We start from the raw sequence: 17,334 nt of genomic DNA on the forward strand, positions 1-17,334 counted from the left end.
GCAGAGCCCCCTTATTTTTGGCCTAAAAGGACTGAGCGACAAGATGTCTTTTGAAGTTTTAAGCTAAGAGGTTTCCAGTGCAATACAGTACATACAACTGAAGTTTTTACCTCAGTTTTGCAATGGACTGCAAACTATACTTATTACACCACTACACCTTCTCTCAAGCCTGCCAGGGCCTCCATATATGTATGTGGCTTACAGCTTAAAGTCAGTAGTGGACTACTATATGAACTGTTACTATCATGTTTTATACCGGTCGTAAATGCACTTCCCAAACTACAAGAAAGCGGTATGTTTATTTTTTAACCAGCTTTTAATTTTCTTAGTCTTATATATTGTAGATGCATCTGTGTTATTCTGTTGGGGGATGGGGTTTGGGGTTATTGAGTTTACAGTTTTCATGAACTTGTGTTAAAAAAGTTAATGAAAGCAGTTAATCAGAGAAATAGCTGGAAAACTAGTGATGCCAGGTTATTTGACAGAGTTTTTGGTAGAGTTTATTAGACATTAAGGCTAAAAAGATATATTTATTACCTAAAAACTTGGATTTTAAAAATTTTGTGTAGCTCTTTCTTAAATGCTAAGTAAAATGAAGTGTATTTAATGATGTATTACAGTAACCTTTAAGATTTATGAAAGACTTAGTAAAGAGCAACACTGCAGAGAATAAAATTTCCCCTTCTAAAGAATACTCTTTGAACTTCTTTTATGAACTCTGTTAAAACTCTGCCCCATTACTTTCCAGTTTATTTTAAGGCATTGTCTCTGGAAGAAATTCCCTTAATTTTTAAATGTTATTAAATACAGAAATTTATTTTTTAAAGTATTAAGATTATCAAAACTTTTCTGTAAAATCACTTTTAATAAGTATCAAATTTTCTGTATGACGATGTCAAAAGTATAATTTTGTATAAAGCCAAAGAAAAATATTTTTAAAATTTCTTAATTTTGTTGAGACTTATCCTAAAATGACATTAGTAAGTTTAAATGTATAGATTTAAAAGTTACCTATTGTGTAATGATGTTAGAGTATTTTTTTTTTTCCCTTTATTTTTTTCCTGAACAGAGACGTTATTTTGGAATTGTTAAACTGGATATTTACATTAGTTTGAGGGTGGCTCATTCACCTTTGTTTAGAGTACTAAAATGTGATTTACGTATTTTGAGCAGATTACTTTTCCAATTGTCTCATCATAGCATGAGAACTGCAGAGAATATCTACTTCCAACAATATGTTTAAAGATTGATTTTAAGATTATTTGTTTAGCACAAATTTGGGTTTTATTTTAAAGTAATTAATGGGCAATTCTCTGTACTTCTGTCAGAAACTCTTGCTTTGCTATTTGTTCTCCCAGCAGTTTTTGGTTTAATTTCTAATATGTCTAATTTGTGTAGGCGTCGACCAGAAGATTATGATATTCATAACAGCAGAAAGAAACCAAGGATTGACTATGCCCCTGAGTTTCACCAGAGACCAGGTTAATATTTTATAATCCTGCAGATATTTGACTTAAAATTACTAAACCACCACCACCACCACCAACAACAAAAACTTCTGTTGTAATTGTATAGTTTTAAACGTGTGAAAACTAGGGCGTGACTACTTAAACTTTAGAAAATTATTAATCGTCCTCACCTAGTAATTCTTCCTCTACTTTATTGAGGTTGTCTAAGCTATTCTAGTGTGACTCATTATCATAAATCTGTTTATTACCTGAAATTGCTCATTTTAATTACTGCACAAGGTTAGGTGTAGTCAGTGAAAGCAATAATCTTATACTCCATATGCGTTTTATTATCTGTGCTATTTAGTATTTCATGTGGTATATAGCTTTGATTGGAAACTGAAATTATGCTATATTTTTAAAAATTAAAATCTTTAACTTCATGGTTTTAGAGAGGAATGGAAAGTATTTTGTTTGTAATCTAAAAGCCAGCTTTTAAAGTTAGTCTTTTCCTTAACGGAATTTTAAAAAGGGCTACTGTATTTATGAGAAAATACTTATTTTAAACAGTGATACATTTATAAAAATTAGGCAATTTGAAAATTGGTATTAGTAAGCATTACCAGCACTATTACATAACAAGTGGCTTGATAAACCTCATTCTTCTCCAAAATGGGGTATTACAGAGAATGAAATTAGTTTTTCTTCAATAACATGGCCACTCAAATTTTTTGTGTTTTAATTTGCTGAGGCCTTACTAAAAGAAGGTGGGAAAGAATGTTATCACCATGGTTCTTTCATTTTAAATGTACCCATCTTTCTTTTGCACTTTTGTTATTCTTCTCTTTAAGTTCGCATTTAAAAAAAAATATTGTGGTTGACTTAGCAAGACTCTGTATACTCAGGTAGATGGTGAACATTTGTTTTAAAGAAATTCTATTACAGTGTCCTCAAGATACTTCCTCTGCCCTTACCTTCCTTATGGTGCAGAATGAAGAAATTTTCTATCTAGCGAAAACTGGGGTGTGGATTTAGAAGATCCATATGAAAACCTCTCTAGCAGTTTATAATCCTGTGACACCAGTAAATTACTACTTTCTAGATTATCAAGTAATCTGAGAAGAAAATGTGAAAATGGAATAATACAATAGCATCAGAAGATCCATATGAAAACCTCTCTAGCGGTTTATAATTCTGTGGTATCAGTAAATAATTACTTCCTACCTTATCATGTAATCTGAGAAGAAAATCTGAAAACGGAATAATACAATCATAGCGTCACTTAGTAGCATCACTATATTCATGGGAAGAATTGAGATGAGTGGTAAGGAAGGTTTAATTATGATGCCGTAATAAAAACTATAAGTTTGATTTACTAAAATGCTTGATGTTTGAACAGGGTATTTAAAGGACCCACGATACCAGGAAGTAGACAGGTAAGTTGGGTTCACTCTTGCTTAGTTTTGAATTACATTCTTGGAACTAGTTTATGAATTACCTGAATTTAGTTTCACAAATCTTATTCCCAACAGACGATTTTCAGGAGTTCGCCGAGATGTGTTTTTAAATGGGGTAAGCATTTCACTTCATATATTAAATGAACATAAAATCAGGAACTGATTTATTTTGTAGTTCTGGGTTTGATTTTTATTTGGTATTGACATTATCATCTTTTATTTTAGTCCTACAATGACTATGTGAGGGAATTTCATAACATGGGACCACCACCACCTTGGCAAGGAATGGTTTGTATTCTATTTTTGCAAGTTGTTTTTTATTTGCAGTTTCATATATTTTGAGTGTTTATGTGGAATATGATCATTAACAGTTATCCATTAAGAGACTTAAAATTTATATCTTTGGTAAATAATTACATGCTGTTTTTAAAACTAAAGATTTAATGAATTATTTGATTTGTGTTAACAGGCTTAATTGATAAGGGTTATGATTTATTATTGTAGTGGCTAGTGGCGCAAACTCTCCCTGGGTTCATAAACCTTACCTTCTCAATTCTGACCTCAGGCAAGTTCTTTCTTAGTTTTCCTTGAAAACTCAGTAGGCATTAATTTGTTCTTTGGCTCATCAAACTAATATTTAGTACCTACTCTCTGCAAGGCACTGTGCTTGCTCTGTGTATACATTGGTGAACAAAATGGACGTTATACCTATCCTTGTATGGCTTAAAATTTAATAGCATAGTCTCATAGGATTGTTGAGAAGCTAACCTTAAAAAATACATGTAAAGTTGAGGATAGTGCCTGATCCTAATGTTCAGTAAATTCTTCATATAAACTAAGTTAATTAAACCCTGTTTCTGATTTTTAATTTTTTCTATTAAGAAAACTCTGAATATTCTTCTTAGAATATATTTTAAGATATTGAGGATAGCTAAAGCATTAATTCCCAAGAAATAAAAAACTTACAAGTTTATGTCGTTCTTACTATTTGTTACCCTTTAAAAGAAAAAAAAACCATAATACTACCTGTAACGTGGCCTCTTGATCTGACTTTTGTTTTACTTAAGGTACTATATACAGATAGATAAATTATAAGGTTTTTTTCCTTTTAAATTCTGTGAAAATTTTAAAAATAAAAAATATTTAATAACATTTTGGCACTAACAAGGGAAGTGACCTTTGATTTGCCCTAATTAATTTAAAAGTTCATTAGTTCCTAGAAGGTTTTTTTCCAACATTGTTGTTAAGATCACTGATTATAGAACCAGATTGCCTTATATTGTGTCCCAGCTTCACTCCTTTATTAGCAATGTGATCTTAAGCCGAGTACCCAACCAGTTGTTACCTCGGTTTCCCCTTTTGTAAAATAGGAATAATAGTATCTATATCATATGGATGCTGTGAGAATTGAAGGAGACATGTAAAGTGTTTATGATAGTATGTAAGGGATTGCTATTTCTATTAGTATTTAAGTGATATTGTATAAAAGTGTAAACATGTTAAATCTTGTAAGATATATGACTAGAGTTTATTATAGACATATTTTCAGCAAGTAAATAAAGGGTATTTTGAAGAACCTTTGTGCCATCAAAGTAGATGGCTGGTATAGATTTAATTAATTGTTTGGAATGAGTGGTTTGGGTAGGGGAATTCTAAGAGTGGTTTGTTTATAAGAATGCTTTGGTACATGCTTATGGAAGTGGACTTTTTTTATTTGGTTTTCTTTTAAGGCTCCTTATCCTGGAATGGAACAACCTCCACACCATCCTTACTATCAGCACCATGCTCCACCTCCTCAAGCTCATCCCCCCTACTCAGGACATCATCCAGTACCACATGAAGCAAGATACAGAGATAAACGAGTAGTAAGTGCATAAAAATGCAAAAGTGTGAGGGAACTACTTAGAATTCTGTAGATAATTTAAATGTGGAGGCTTCCAGATTAGGTTGAATTGTGGACTGTTTCATATTCTTACTACAAACTTTTGGAGTAATTCACAACTTGCTTTTATTTAAAATGGCTGAGTTCTTTGGATTATTTAAATAGACTATATTTCTTCTACTGATCAAACACAAATGGCTTAAGGTGAGGCAACTCTTAACATATAGCTGTTACCTAGGGGTATACTATGATATTTTCTTTCTATACTGGTGTTGTCGATTATAATTGTGTAATTAATATTATTGCAAATAGTCATTTCTAAGCTTTTTGTATATTCTGACTCAATTTTAATAGGACAGGTGGTGTATATTTAGTTAGTTAACATATAAATCTCCAATCTCATTTAGTCATTTGTTTCTACCAAAGTTTGTTAAAACTAGTAACCAAGTAAATTGTTTCACCTCTATCTCTGGTTCCGATGATGATGCTGGCAAATGACAAACACATTAAGAAATGCGGCAGAGAAGTAAATAGTACTTTAGTAGTTACTGGTTCTAATAATTTGATATGGTTGATGTGAAAGCTTTTTTTGATCACTTCAGAAGAGGATGAATGAAAGAATATCTCTAGTTTGAGTTTTTTGAATTTTTATTATTCTAATCAGGTTGACTTTGTTTATGAAATGGTATTCAATTTTTTCCCCAATAGTAGTTTATTTTTAAAAGTGAAATTGTCTCCTGGCGCTTGTTAGCATAATTTCTTTGTATATAAGTTTGGTAGCTTTAAAAGGGTAGTTTGATTGTTAAAATAGGATATACAGTTTGAGATTTCAACCATCAACCTCTAATCCCCAACAATGAGTGAAATTAACATCCTTTTATCTTCCCACTTAGATGAAGAGCCAGTTGGTCTGCCCATTAGTTTCCTAGTCTAGCCTGTTTTTGAGATATTTTCATTATTGTCATTTATTTTCTTATCCCAGTGATTTTCAGTCTTTTTCACCTCACAGTACACATAAACTAATTACTAAAATCCTGTAGCACACCAGAAAAATACATTTTTTGCAGATTTGACAAAAAAACAAGTATAAATTGATTTATTTATAAAAAATAGTAATGATAATAGTAGTAATTGCCTACCTTTTTGCTCCAAAGTGACTTTTTAAAAAATCAGGTGCCTATACTTGCAAGGATTTCTGGTACCAAAAATTAACTAATCAGATACAACCTTATTATACAACATGACCAGTAAGATGCAACTCTGTTATGTGACCTGTATATTTATGGTTCAAGGCAGGCATTTATGCCAGATGGCTATTGCGTTGGCCTTTGTCATTTTTTATTTAAAAAAATTTTTTTTTCTTTATTGATTTTGGAGAGAGAGATAGAAACATCAATGAGAGAGAACATTGATTGGCCGCCTCCTGCATGCCCCCCACTGGGGATTGGGCCGACAACCTGGGCATGTGTCCTGACCGGTGACCTCTTGGTGCATGGGTCAACGCTCAACTGCTGAGCCACACTGGCTGGATGCCTTTGTCTTTTTTAAAAAATGTTTTTATTGATTTTTTTTTTAGAGAGGAAGAGGGAGAGAGAGAATTCAATGTGAGATAGAAACATTGATTGGTTGCCTCCCGCATGTCCCCTACTGAGGATCGAGCCTGCAACCCGGGCATGTACCCTGACCAGGAATTGAACCAGGACCTCTCAGTCAATAAGATGACTCTCAGTCCACCGAGGCATACCAGCTAGCTGTCATTTTTTTATTTGACAGTCTAAGGGAAAGAGGTCAGTGTCCCTGATTAAATAGGCATTGCATGTTTTAAGGCACACCAGTTGAAAATCATTGCTTTATCCTAACAAAGATAAAAATCCTGGAAGTCATATCTTATTAGCCTCTTTAATATTCAGTAAAGCAGTTTAAGAATCCTGACTAATGCTTATGTAATGCTCACATATTCATTATATCTGAAAGGTAATGTGGAATTGTGTTTTTGAATCTTTATATTATTTATGCTGACTTTGGAAAAGAGACTAAGTTAACTAAAAGTGAGAAGAAAGGAAAAGCTAGAGCAGGAGTCAAGCTTAGAATTAGTGACAATGACAACTTACATCTCACTTGGACAGTTGCTCATCTTATTTTTGCTCTCCTCAGCCTTTTGTACAGTATTAGCTTTGTGTGGAATAAACTCCAGAATCTTACCTGAAGGACATATTTTCTTAAAATTCTATCAAGTTTTATAAATTGTTTGTCATCAACAATGGTTTAGTTTGATAAAATCTGGAATATGGGAATTCCTGATTTTACCTTATGTAGAATTTGGTTCATGTTTGTAGAATCAAAGGAGGAAATTATTAGTAGGATTTGCCTGTTACAGATAAACATTGACGACATTTAACATAATTGTTAGCATGTATATGCATGATGTGATTGATGGTCATAAGTGGTTGATTACTTTGGCCTAACTCTTATTTAAAGGGACTGGATGGAGCCCTGGCTGGTTTTGTTCAGCAGTTAGAGCATCGGCTGACAGACCAATGAGTCACGGGTTTGATTCTGGTCAAGGGCATGTACCTTGGTTGCAGTTCGTCCCTGGCCCTGGTCGGGGTTGTGCAGGGGGCAGCCAGTCAGTGTGTCCCTCTCACATCAATGTTTCTCTCATTTTCTCTCCCTCATTCTCACTCTGTCGGATAAACAGAAAAATATCCTTGGGTGAGGATTAAAAAAATAAATAAAGGGATTGGATGGAAAAGTCATTTAGGTTACATTCGGAAACTGCATGAAGTTATTTTTAATGAGATATGTATAATTCTCTGTTGTAGGTATCTAATTAAACATCAAAATCTTGTTTCTAAATGTCATAATTACATTCTGTGAATTACTGCATTAGTGCATTTCTCTAGAGTCTTTCTTTCTGCAAGATAATAATTACAATATAGAGACTCATAAATTCCATTCAATTTCTGATGTACCTAAGCAATTTCTTTTACCTTTTCTAGCATGATTATGATATGAGGGTTGATGATTTCCTTCGTCGCACACAAGCTGTTGTCAGTGGTCGGAGAAGTAGACCCCGTGAAAGAGACCGGGAACGAGAGAGAGACCGCCCCAGAGATAACAGAAGAGACAGAGAGCGAGATAGAGGACGTGATAGAGAAAGAGAAAGAGAACGATTATGTGATCGGGACAGAGACCGAGGGGAGAGAGGTCGATACAGAAGATAATGCGCTTTTGGAAGCACTGATTGTTTAAAGATAAAAAATCTTGTATTTTTTTTGTGTGTTTACAAGTAGTAAATTTATTTTCAGCTGTCTACTTAAAGTTCATTGTGTAGAAGGATTTATTATGACCCTTTTTGTTCCAAGCATGCAGTATAATAAGAACTGGAAAAACTCAAATCCTCCAAAAAATGCACAGTTGACAGTTTGAGTTGACACTTGTATTGGGGCAGAATGGAACAGTCCAAGAATGTAGATATTGATTTAATATCCATAAATGTTCATCTACTTATAGTGTGTTCATCCTAGAGTTATTTTTTTCTTTGCTTTCTTTTGGATTTTGATTGATGACTGCCATGATATTTTGCTTTGATGTGTTTCTAAGTGTAGTTGCACACGGTTCAGTAAAAATAATGCTGCTATCAAGTATGCAATTATTGAAGTATGATGGTTTGACTGTATGGCAGTGTTGTAGCAGCCTTTCCCTCGTTTTTTTAAATCTTAAGTGACTTTTTATTTTTCTTCAGTCTTCAATGATGAGAGCAATATTATGAAGACCTTGCTGTCTAATTTTTAATCTTTTTCAATAAAAAATTCCTATGTTCAGTAGCATGGTTGATGCTATTGTTTAGCCTTCCCCTCCAAACTGTAAACATTGGCTTGGAATGTTCACAACTTGTGTGTGTGGCAGCAGAAGATAATTCCCATATTCTACATTGCTACTGTTTTGTATAAAATAAATTGGTAAAGATTGACACTTACCTGTTGTATTTTCTTTCTTGTTTTGATAGTTTGTTTTATTATGCATGGTGTATATAAAAGAATGTTTTTTGTGTTTAGGAATTATAGAAACCCCATTTGCCTGTTTTTGCATATTTTAGCGGAAATGATTGACCTAGGCCAATTATATTAAAAGCTTACTTCTATTTCTAATATAAGAACTAATGGTACACAATGGAAATATGTTGGTATTTTGGCTAACCATTTAATCTGAACATTTTAGGATCTATTCTGGTCACAGGACTGTTCTTTTATTTCAGGTTTTCTGTCGTAATCATCTTTGTTAAGTGAACTAATTAATGGATGTTTTTTACTTTCCTTTTAAAATGTAACCCTCTTATAGTTAGTTACATATTTTAAGTTAACCATCAGTTCCTCCCAATAGTAACAAACCATGTTAAAAATAGAGAGCAACAGCTGAAGAAAGCAGCTGAAGATTTTTTTTTGCATTTCAGTTTTGTGGATTATTCCTGAAATTTTGGCATTTCTTAGGTTGAATATTTGAACACTTGGAATATTGGAACATTAGACCACATTTTTCCTGTTTTCATAGTATTATAATTGTGCTCAATTTTACATTTAGTTTATATTTATGTAGGTCTGAACAGGGGAATGCAGGAACTTAACTCTAGAAGGGTATTTAAAATTATCAGTTTGATTTTATATTCTCACTGTCATTTAGAATATTTTCCTATTCACTCACTACTAGTAGTTTTATTTACCTATTTGAAAAATAAGGCATAAGGATTTATTTTAAACCTTGAAGTATGGCAGAAAGGAAAGAACATTTTACTGGGTGTTAGGAAACCTTGGTTCTATTTTCAGCATTGCCGTTAATTAAACCAGTTGGTAATATAACGTAAGTCATTTCACTGACATTTTGTTTGTATTCATCAGTAAGTTACACAAGTTAATATCTAAGGTTTTTAATTTTTTAAGTTCTTAAACTCTAATTTCTAAAATGCAGAGGAATCACCAAAATGTTAAACTGGTAAGTTAATATTAAAGTAATATTTCTAAAATAATAGTAATCATAAGACATGATAAATTATATTAAGCACTTAGTATGTAAAGGCACTTTGTGCTACCATATACAGTACTGACTTTTTAGTCTTCATATAACATCCCATTCCTATATATTTTTAAAGGTTTTAAAATTTTTATTGGTTTTTAAGAGGAAGGGGAAGAGAGAGAAACATCAATGTGAGAGTTAAACATCGATCGGTTGCCTCTTGCACTCCCCAATGAGATCCCGCAACCTGGGCAAATGCCCTGACAAGGAATAGAACCTGTACCATTCAGTGCCCAACCAGCTGAGCCACACTGGCCAGGGCCCCACTTCCTATTTTTATAGATAGGGAGACAGGGCTAGAGAGGCTAACAACTTGCCCAAGATTAAAGGTAGTCACTGATAGAGCCAAGATTCCATCTGTATTTTTATATAATTTGGTATTTCTGGAGCTACCTCATCTCTTGGAAAAAATAAAATAAAAATTAATGTTTAAAATGTTGGTGCTAGGTTCTAAGGATATTAAACATACTTCTTTTAAGCATCCTTACTAACAAGTGTTTTTCTAAAGTATTCAATCAGTTGTTAACCTGTGTCTTGTATTTTGGGAGTTAAGAAGCTTAGTGTCTAGTTAACTTTTTTTTTTCCTGTTTTCACCCAGTAATTTAATTTTATTTTTCAGTTACAGTTTACATTCAGTATTATATTTGTTTCTGATGTGCAGCATAGCAGTTAGACAATTGCATACTTTACAAAGTGATCCCCCTGTTATTTCAAGTACCTGTCTGACACCATACAGTATTATTGACTATATCCCCTATGCTGTAATACATCTTATGAATATATTACAACTATCAATCTGTACTTCTAAATCCCTTCAAAAACAAAGTTTTTGACTCAGTCCCCCAGTGCTCCCCCCTCTGGAAACCATCGGTCTGTTCTCTGTTTCTATGAGTCTGTTTTCTTTATTTATTATATTCTTTAGATTTCACATGGAAATCATATGGTATTCTCTGACGGACTTATTTTACTTTGCATAATACCCTCTAGGTCCATCAATGTTGTCCCAAATGGTGAGATTCCATTCTTTTTTTTTTTATTATTATTTTTTTATGACCAAGTAATATTCTATTGATATATATACCACAACTGTTTTATCCACTTGTATGTTGATAGGCACTTGGGTTGCTTCCATATCCTGGCAATTGTAAATAATGCTGCAATAAAGATAGACGTATATATTCTTTTGCATTAGTATTTTGGGTTTCTTTGGGTGTATCCCCAGAAATGGAATTGCTGGGTCATAATGCATATCCATTTTCAATTTTTTGAGGAATCTCCATGCTATTTTCCACAGTGGCTGCATTCCCTTTTCTCCACATTCTCACCAAGAATTGTTTGCTGATTTTTGATGATAGCCATTCTGACAGGTATGAGATGGTATTTCAGTGTGGTTCTAATTTGCATTTTTCTGATGATTAGTGGCGTTGAGCATCTTTTAATACATCTGTTGGCCATCTGTATGTCCTCTTTAGAGAAATGTATTGTTTTTTGGTTGTTGAGTTGTATGACTTCTTTATAAATTTTGTATATTAACTGCTTTATGTATTGTTGGAAAGTGTGTTCTCCCATTCAATTAGGTTGTCTTTTCATTTTGTTTATAGTTTCCTTTGCCCTGCAAAAGCTTTTTAATTTTATGTACTCCCATATGTTTATTTTTTCTTTTTTTTATCCCATGCCCGAGGAAATAGATGTCAGAAAAGAAATATTGCTAAGAGAAACATCAAGAGATTTTACTGCCTATGTTTTTCTCTAGGAATTTGTGGTTCTGAGTCTTATATTTAAGTATTTAATCTATTCTTTTTATTCTTCTCTATGGTGTAAAAAGATGGTCTAGTCTTATTTATTTATTTTTTGCATGTATCTGTCCAATATTCCCTACACCATTTATTGAGTAGACTATCTTTACCCCATTGTATGTTCTTGCTTCCTTTGTCAGTATTAATTGACTTTTTATAGGCGTGGATTTATTTCTGGGTTTATTCTGTTTCATTGATCTATGTGTCTTGTTTTATGCCACCACCATGCTTATAGTATAGTTTGATATCAAGTAGTGTGATACCTCCAACTTTATTCTTTCTCAAGATTGTGGTTATTTGGGGTCTTTTTGTGGTTCCACATAAAATTATGGATTATTTGTTTTAGTTCTTTGAAAAAACAATGCCATTGGTGTTTTGATAGACATTGCTTTGACTATACATTGCTTTGGGTAGTATGGACATTTTACTAGTGTTAGCTCTTCCTAAGTATGAGCATAGTATATGATTCCATTTATTCTTCAATTCTCTCTTCAGTGTCTTACAATTTTTCAAGTACAGGTGTTTACCTCCTTGGTTAAGTTTATGTCTAGGTATTTTATTGTCTTTTTTTATACAATTGTTAGTGGGATCGTTTTCTTAGTGTTTTTTTTTTTTTTGATAGTTTATTATTAGTGCATAAAATGCAACTGATTTCTGAGTATTTTGGATCCTGCTTCTTTGCTGAATTGATTTATTCTAGTAGTTTTTGGTGGAATCTTTTGGGTTCGCTCTATATAGTATTGTGACATCTGCAAATAATAGTAGTATTACCTTTTTCTTTCCAATTTGGATACCTTTTATTTTTTCTTGTTTGATTGCCATGGTTAGGACTTTCAGTACTAAGTTATATGAGAGTGATGAAAGTGGACACCCCTGTCATGTTCCTGATCTTCAAATAGTTTTAACAGTTTTATGTTGAGTGTGATGTAAACTGTGGGTTTATCATATATGGCCTTTATTTAGTTGAGGTATAATCCCTCTATTCCTGCTTTGCTGATAGTTTTTATCATAAATGGGTGCTGGATTTAGTCAAAAGCTGTTTCTTGTCTATTATATGAATATATGATTTATATTCTTTTGTTTATGTGGTGTATCATGTTAATTGGTTTGTCAATATTGTACCAACCTTGCATCCCAGAAATAAATTTCACTTTATTGTGGTGTAGGATTATTTTAATGCAATGCTGGATCCAGTTTGCTAATTTGTGTTTATCATGGATATTGGCCTATCATTTCCTTTCTCTGTAGTGTCTATCTGGTTTTGGAATTAGGATAACGCTGGCCACTTAAAATGTGCTTGAAATTCTTCCCTCCTTTTGAAATTTTTGGAAAAATTTGAGAAGGATAGGTGTTAGTTTCTTGAATGTTTGATAAGATTCAGCTGTGAAGACATTCAATCCAGCACTTTTGTTTGTTGGGAGTTTTTAAAAAATTTATTATTGCTTTGATTTTGTTGATTATAATTGGTCTGTTTAGATGTTCTCTTCTTGATTCAGTCTTGGAAGATTGTATATTTCTATATATTTATTCATTTCTTGGAGATTCAATGTGTTGGCATATAGTTGTATTTTTTTATAATCCTTTATTTCTGTGGTGTCAGTTATTCTCTAATTTCTAATTTTATTTATTTGGGGTTTTTTTCTTGAGCCTGATTAAAGGTTTATTAATCTTATCTTTTCAGAGAACTAGTTCTTGGTTTCATTGATCTTTTGTGCTTTTTTTAAAGACTCTATTTTGTTAAATTTTACTCTGATGATTTTTATTTCTTCTACTTATTTAGGCTTTATTTGTTCTTTTTTTAGTTTCTTTAGGTATAAGCTTAGATTGTTTATTTGAGATTTTTCTTTTTTCTTGAGGTACACCTGTATATCTATATGAATTTCCTTCTTGCCCAGCTGGTGTGACTCGGTGGATTGAGCTATCATTCCCATGGACTGAGAGGTTCTGGTTCGATACCACGTCAGGGCACATACCCAGGTTGTGGGCTCAATCCCTAGTTGCAATGGATGTATTTCTCTCACATTGATGTTTCTATCTCTCTCTACCTTCCTCTCTCTCTAGAAATATCAATAAAAACATTTTTTTAAAAAAAACTCCTTAAGACTTTTTTAGCCGTGTCCCAGAGATTTGAGTTTTGGTATTTTCATTTTTATTTGTCTTAAGATACCTTTTGATTTCTTTCTTGATCTCATTGTTAACCCATTAATTATTTAGTAACATGTTACTTAGTATCCATGTGTTTGTGTTTTTCAGTGTTTTTCTTGTGATTTTTAGTTTGAAACTGTTGTAGTTGGAGAAGATTCTTTTGTTTGTTAATCCTCACCCAAGGATATTTTTCCATTGATTTTTAGAGTGGAAGGGAGGGAGGGAAGGAGGAAGAGAGGGGGAGAAACATCCATGTGAGAGAGACATCAATTGGTTGCCTCCCACGCGACCGTGACTGGGGCCAGGAATCAAACCTGCATCCCAGGTACATGCCCCAGACTGGAAATTGGACCCGTGACCCTTCGGTCTTCATGCCAGCGACACTCTGCTGGGCCAAACCGGTTGGGGCTGGAGAAGATTCTTAATGTAATTTCTATCTTAATTTTATTGACATTTATTTTGTGGCCTAGCATGTGGTCTGTCCTAAGTGTTTCATGAGCACTTGTAAAGAATGCACGTTGTTTCCTTGGGGTTAAGTGCTCTGATAATATCAATTATATTTATCTGGTCTAATGTGTCATTTAAGGTTTTTTGGTGTTTTTTTAATTTTCTTGTTGACTTTCTATCTGAGAGAGCTATCTATTGATGGTCAGTGGGATGTCCCCTACCATGAATTCATGGTCAGTTCCCTACCATGAATATATTACTGTCCATCTCTCCTTTTACTTCAATCATGATTTACTTTATATATTTATATTCTCCTGTGTTGGGTGCAAATGTTTACAAGGACTATATCATCTTGTTGGATTGATTCCCTTTATCATTATATATATATATAATGTCCTTTTTGTCTGTCATAGCCTTTGTTTTAAAGTCTATTTTTTTTCTCAATACAAGTATTGTTACCCCAGCTTGTTGTTTCCATTTTCATAGAATATCTTCTATCCCTTTACTTTTATTCTGTGTGTCTTTTATTGTGAGGTAAGTCTCTTATAGATAGCATATATATGAGTCTTGTTTTATTATTCATTCAGCTACACTGTGTCTTTTGTTTAGAGCATTTGATCCATTTATATTTAAAGTGATTATTGACAGATACCTTTTTATTGAACTTTTATGATGTTTATGTTTCTTTTTTAAATCTTTTTTAAAGAAGCCCCTTTAATGTTTCTTATACTACTACTGGTTTGATGGTGATGAACTCCTTTAGCTTTTTCTTGGCTGGGAAATTTTTCATTACTCCTTTAATTTTAAATGATAGCCTCACTAGGTAAAGCAGTCTTGATTGGAGGTCCTTGCTTTTCATCACTGTGAATATTTTATGCCCATACCTACTGGCCTGAAAAGTTTCTGCTGAGAAATCAGCTGACAGTTCTTTTTTTTCCTCACCCGAGGGCATTTTTGCATTTATCTTCAGAGGGACGAAGAGAGAGAAAAAAACATCCATGTGAGAGAGACACATTGAGTAGTTGTCACCCACACGACCCCAACCGGGGCCAGGGATAAACTGCAGCCGAGGTATGTGCCCCTAGTGGGAACCAAACCCAGGACTCTGGTCCGCGAGCTAACGATCTAACCGCTGAGCCAAACCAGCCACGGCCAGCTGACAGTCTAATAGGAGCTCTCTCACTCTTTCTCTGTTGCTTTTAAGATTCTTTGTCTATAACCTTTGGCATTTTAATTATGATGTGTCTTGGTGTGGACCTCTCCGAGTTCATCTTGTTTGAGACTCTCTTTGCCTCCTGAACTTGTATGTTGTTTTTCTTCTCTAGTTTAGGGAAGTTTAATTGTCATTTCTTCAAATAGGTTCTCAATGTCTTGCTGTCTCTGTTATCCTTCTGGTACCCCTAAGATGCAGATGTTGTTAGATTTTATGTTGTCCCAGAGGTCCCTTAGATGTTGTCCTCACTTTTTAAAATAAGTTTTTAATTGATTTGAGAGAGAGAGGAAGGGGGGGAGAAACATTGATGAGAGAGAAACATCAGTTGGCTGCTTCCTGCATGTCCCCTACCAGGGATTGAGCCCACAATCTGGGCATGTGCCCTGACCGGAAATCAAACCAGTGACCTCTTGGTGCATGGGACAATGCTCACTCAGTTCACCAAGCTACACTGGCTGGGCAGACTGACCTTATTTTTTAAAATTATTTTTTATTTTTGCTGCTCTGATTAGGTGTTTTCTGCTACCTTGTCTTCTGAAAAACGCCAATTCGGTTTTTTATTTAGGGTGCTGTTGATTCATTCTGGTGTGTTCTGTTTTTAAGGTATTGTATTCTTCATTTCTGAGAGGTTCTTTTTTTGGTTTTATGTCCTTTTTTTATGCTGTTGAATTTCTCACCAAAATAATTTAGTATCTTTATAACCATCGTTTTGAATTCTGTATTTGGTAGATTGCTTGCCTCTATTTTAATGTTTTTGGTTTTTTTCCTAGAGATTTCTTCTTTTATTTGGGGCACATTTCTTTGTCTCCCCATTTTGGCTGTTTCTCTGTGTTTGTTTATGTGTATTAGGTGGATGTGCTATGTCTCTCAGTCTTAATAAGGTAGTGTTATGTAGTAGGTGTCCTGTGAGGTTCAGTGATGCAGTCTTCCTGGTCACCTGAACTGGGTGCCCTAGGAGTGTCCCTTGTGTAGGCTACTTCAGCTTGTGTTATAGTTTAATTGTGATTGCTGTTGGCCCATCGGTGGTGGGGTTGACCCTCAGTGTGGCTGATTGAGAATTGACCAAGACCATAGTATATGAGCTGCTGTGCATGGGCTGACCCTAGGAAGGAGAATTTGCCCAAGCTGGGTCTTGTGTTTGCGAAGACCTCCCTTTGGGTGTGCTGCTCATGGAGCTAATTGGGTCAAGTTCTGTGGTTTGTAACACTGACTGTTACTGGCCCTTGGCTACCTTTTAGGAGCTACAAAGTGATCCATGGTTGGTAACTGCTTGTGTTGGGAGCTAATTGGGTCACGTTCTACTGAGGTTTGTAACACTGACTGTTACTGGCCCTTGGCTACCTTTAGGAGCTACAAAGTGATCCATGGTTGATAACTGCTTATGTTGGTCCTGGATGCTTGTGGGAGGGGCCATTCTGAGTACTGAGGCCAGCTGCCACTAGTACCAGACATGGGTTGGGTTAGCTTAGCAAGAGGCCCAAGATTTGCTTCCACCTGCCGGCTACCTGTTAGGCATAACCTCTGGAATAGCCTCAGGCAGTATCCGACTTGTGTGAGGCAGGTTCTTAGAGATTCACCAGGTAGGGTTGAGTGGTGGTCACCAGATTAATACAGAGTCAAACTTGGTTCCAGTGCTGGGTCTGAGGCCACTCAGCATAAGTCTCAGGTGAACCAAAGGCAGCCACCACCTGCCTCTAGCGGATCCCACAGCTGCTTGTGAACTTGGTAAGCAAGGCCTCAGGGTTCTATGAGGTGGAGCTACTGCAGTTACCCAGGCTAGTGCTGTGGGTTGAGGGGTTGTGACCAACACAGGAACTGTGGTGCCAGTCCAGCGCGCTGAAAGACAATGTCACTCCCCCTAAAGTCACAGTACTTA

General features: G+C 34.5%; 1 protein-coding gene across 3 annotated transcripts in view; it reads left to right on the forward strand.

The window, feature by feature from the left end:
- YTHDC1 (YTH domain containing 1) overlaps positions 1-8,875 on the forward strand; it is a 34,942-nt gene extending 26,067 nt beyond the window's left edge. The window contains exons 11-16 of one of the 3 annotated variants that reach the window (XM_036264260.1): positions 1,399-1,481; positions 2,848-2,884; positions 2,981-3,020; positions 3,131-3,193; positions 4,636-4,770; positions 7,787-8,875. In XM_036264260.1, coding sequence (XP_036120153.1) covers positions 1,399-1,481; positions 2,848-2,884; positions 2,981-3,020; positions 3,131-3,193; positions 4,636-4,770; positions 7,787-8,011 — 583 coding nt within the window. In that variant the 3' untranslated portion in view covers positions 8,012-8,875. Of the gene's footprint in view, positions 1-1,398; positions 1,482-2,847; positions 2,885-2,956; positions 3,021-3,130; positions 3,194-4,635; positions 4,771-7,786 lie in introns of all 3 variants that reach the window. The other 2 variants (XM_036264243.1, XM_036264250.1) reach the window with 2 other exon arrangements.
- Positions 8,876-17,334: the final 8,459 nt, after the last annotated feature.

This window comes from Molossus molossus, unplaced genomic scaffold (genome assembly GCF_014108415.1).
Source record: "Molossus molossus isolate mMolMol1 unplaced genomic scaffold, mMolMol1.p scaffold_m16_p_1, whole genome shotgun sequence".
Taxonomy (NCBI): Eukaryota; Metazoa; Chordata; class Mammalia; order Chiroptera; family Molossidae; genus Molossus; species Molossus molossus.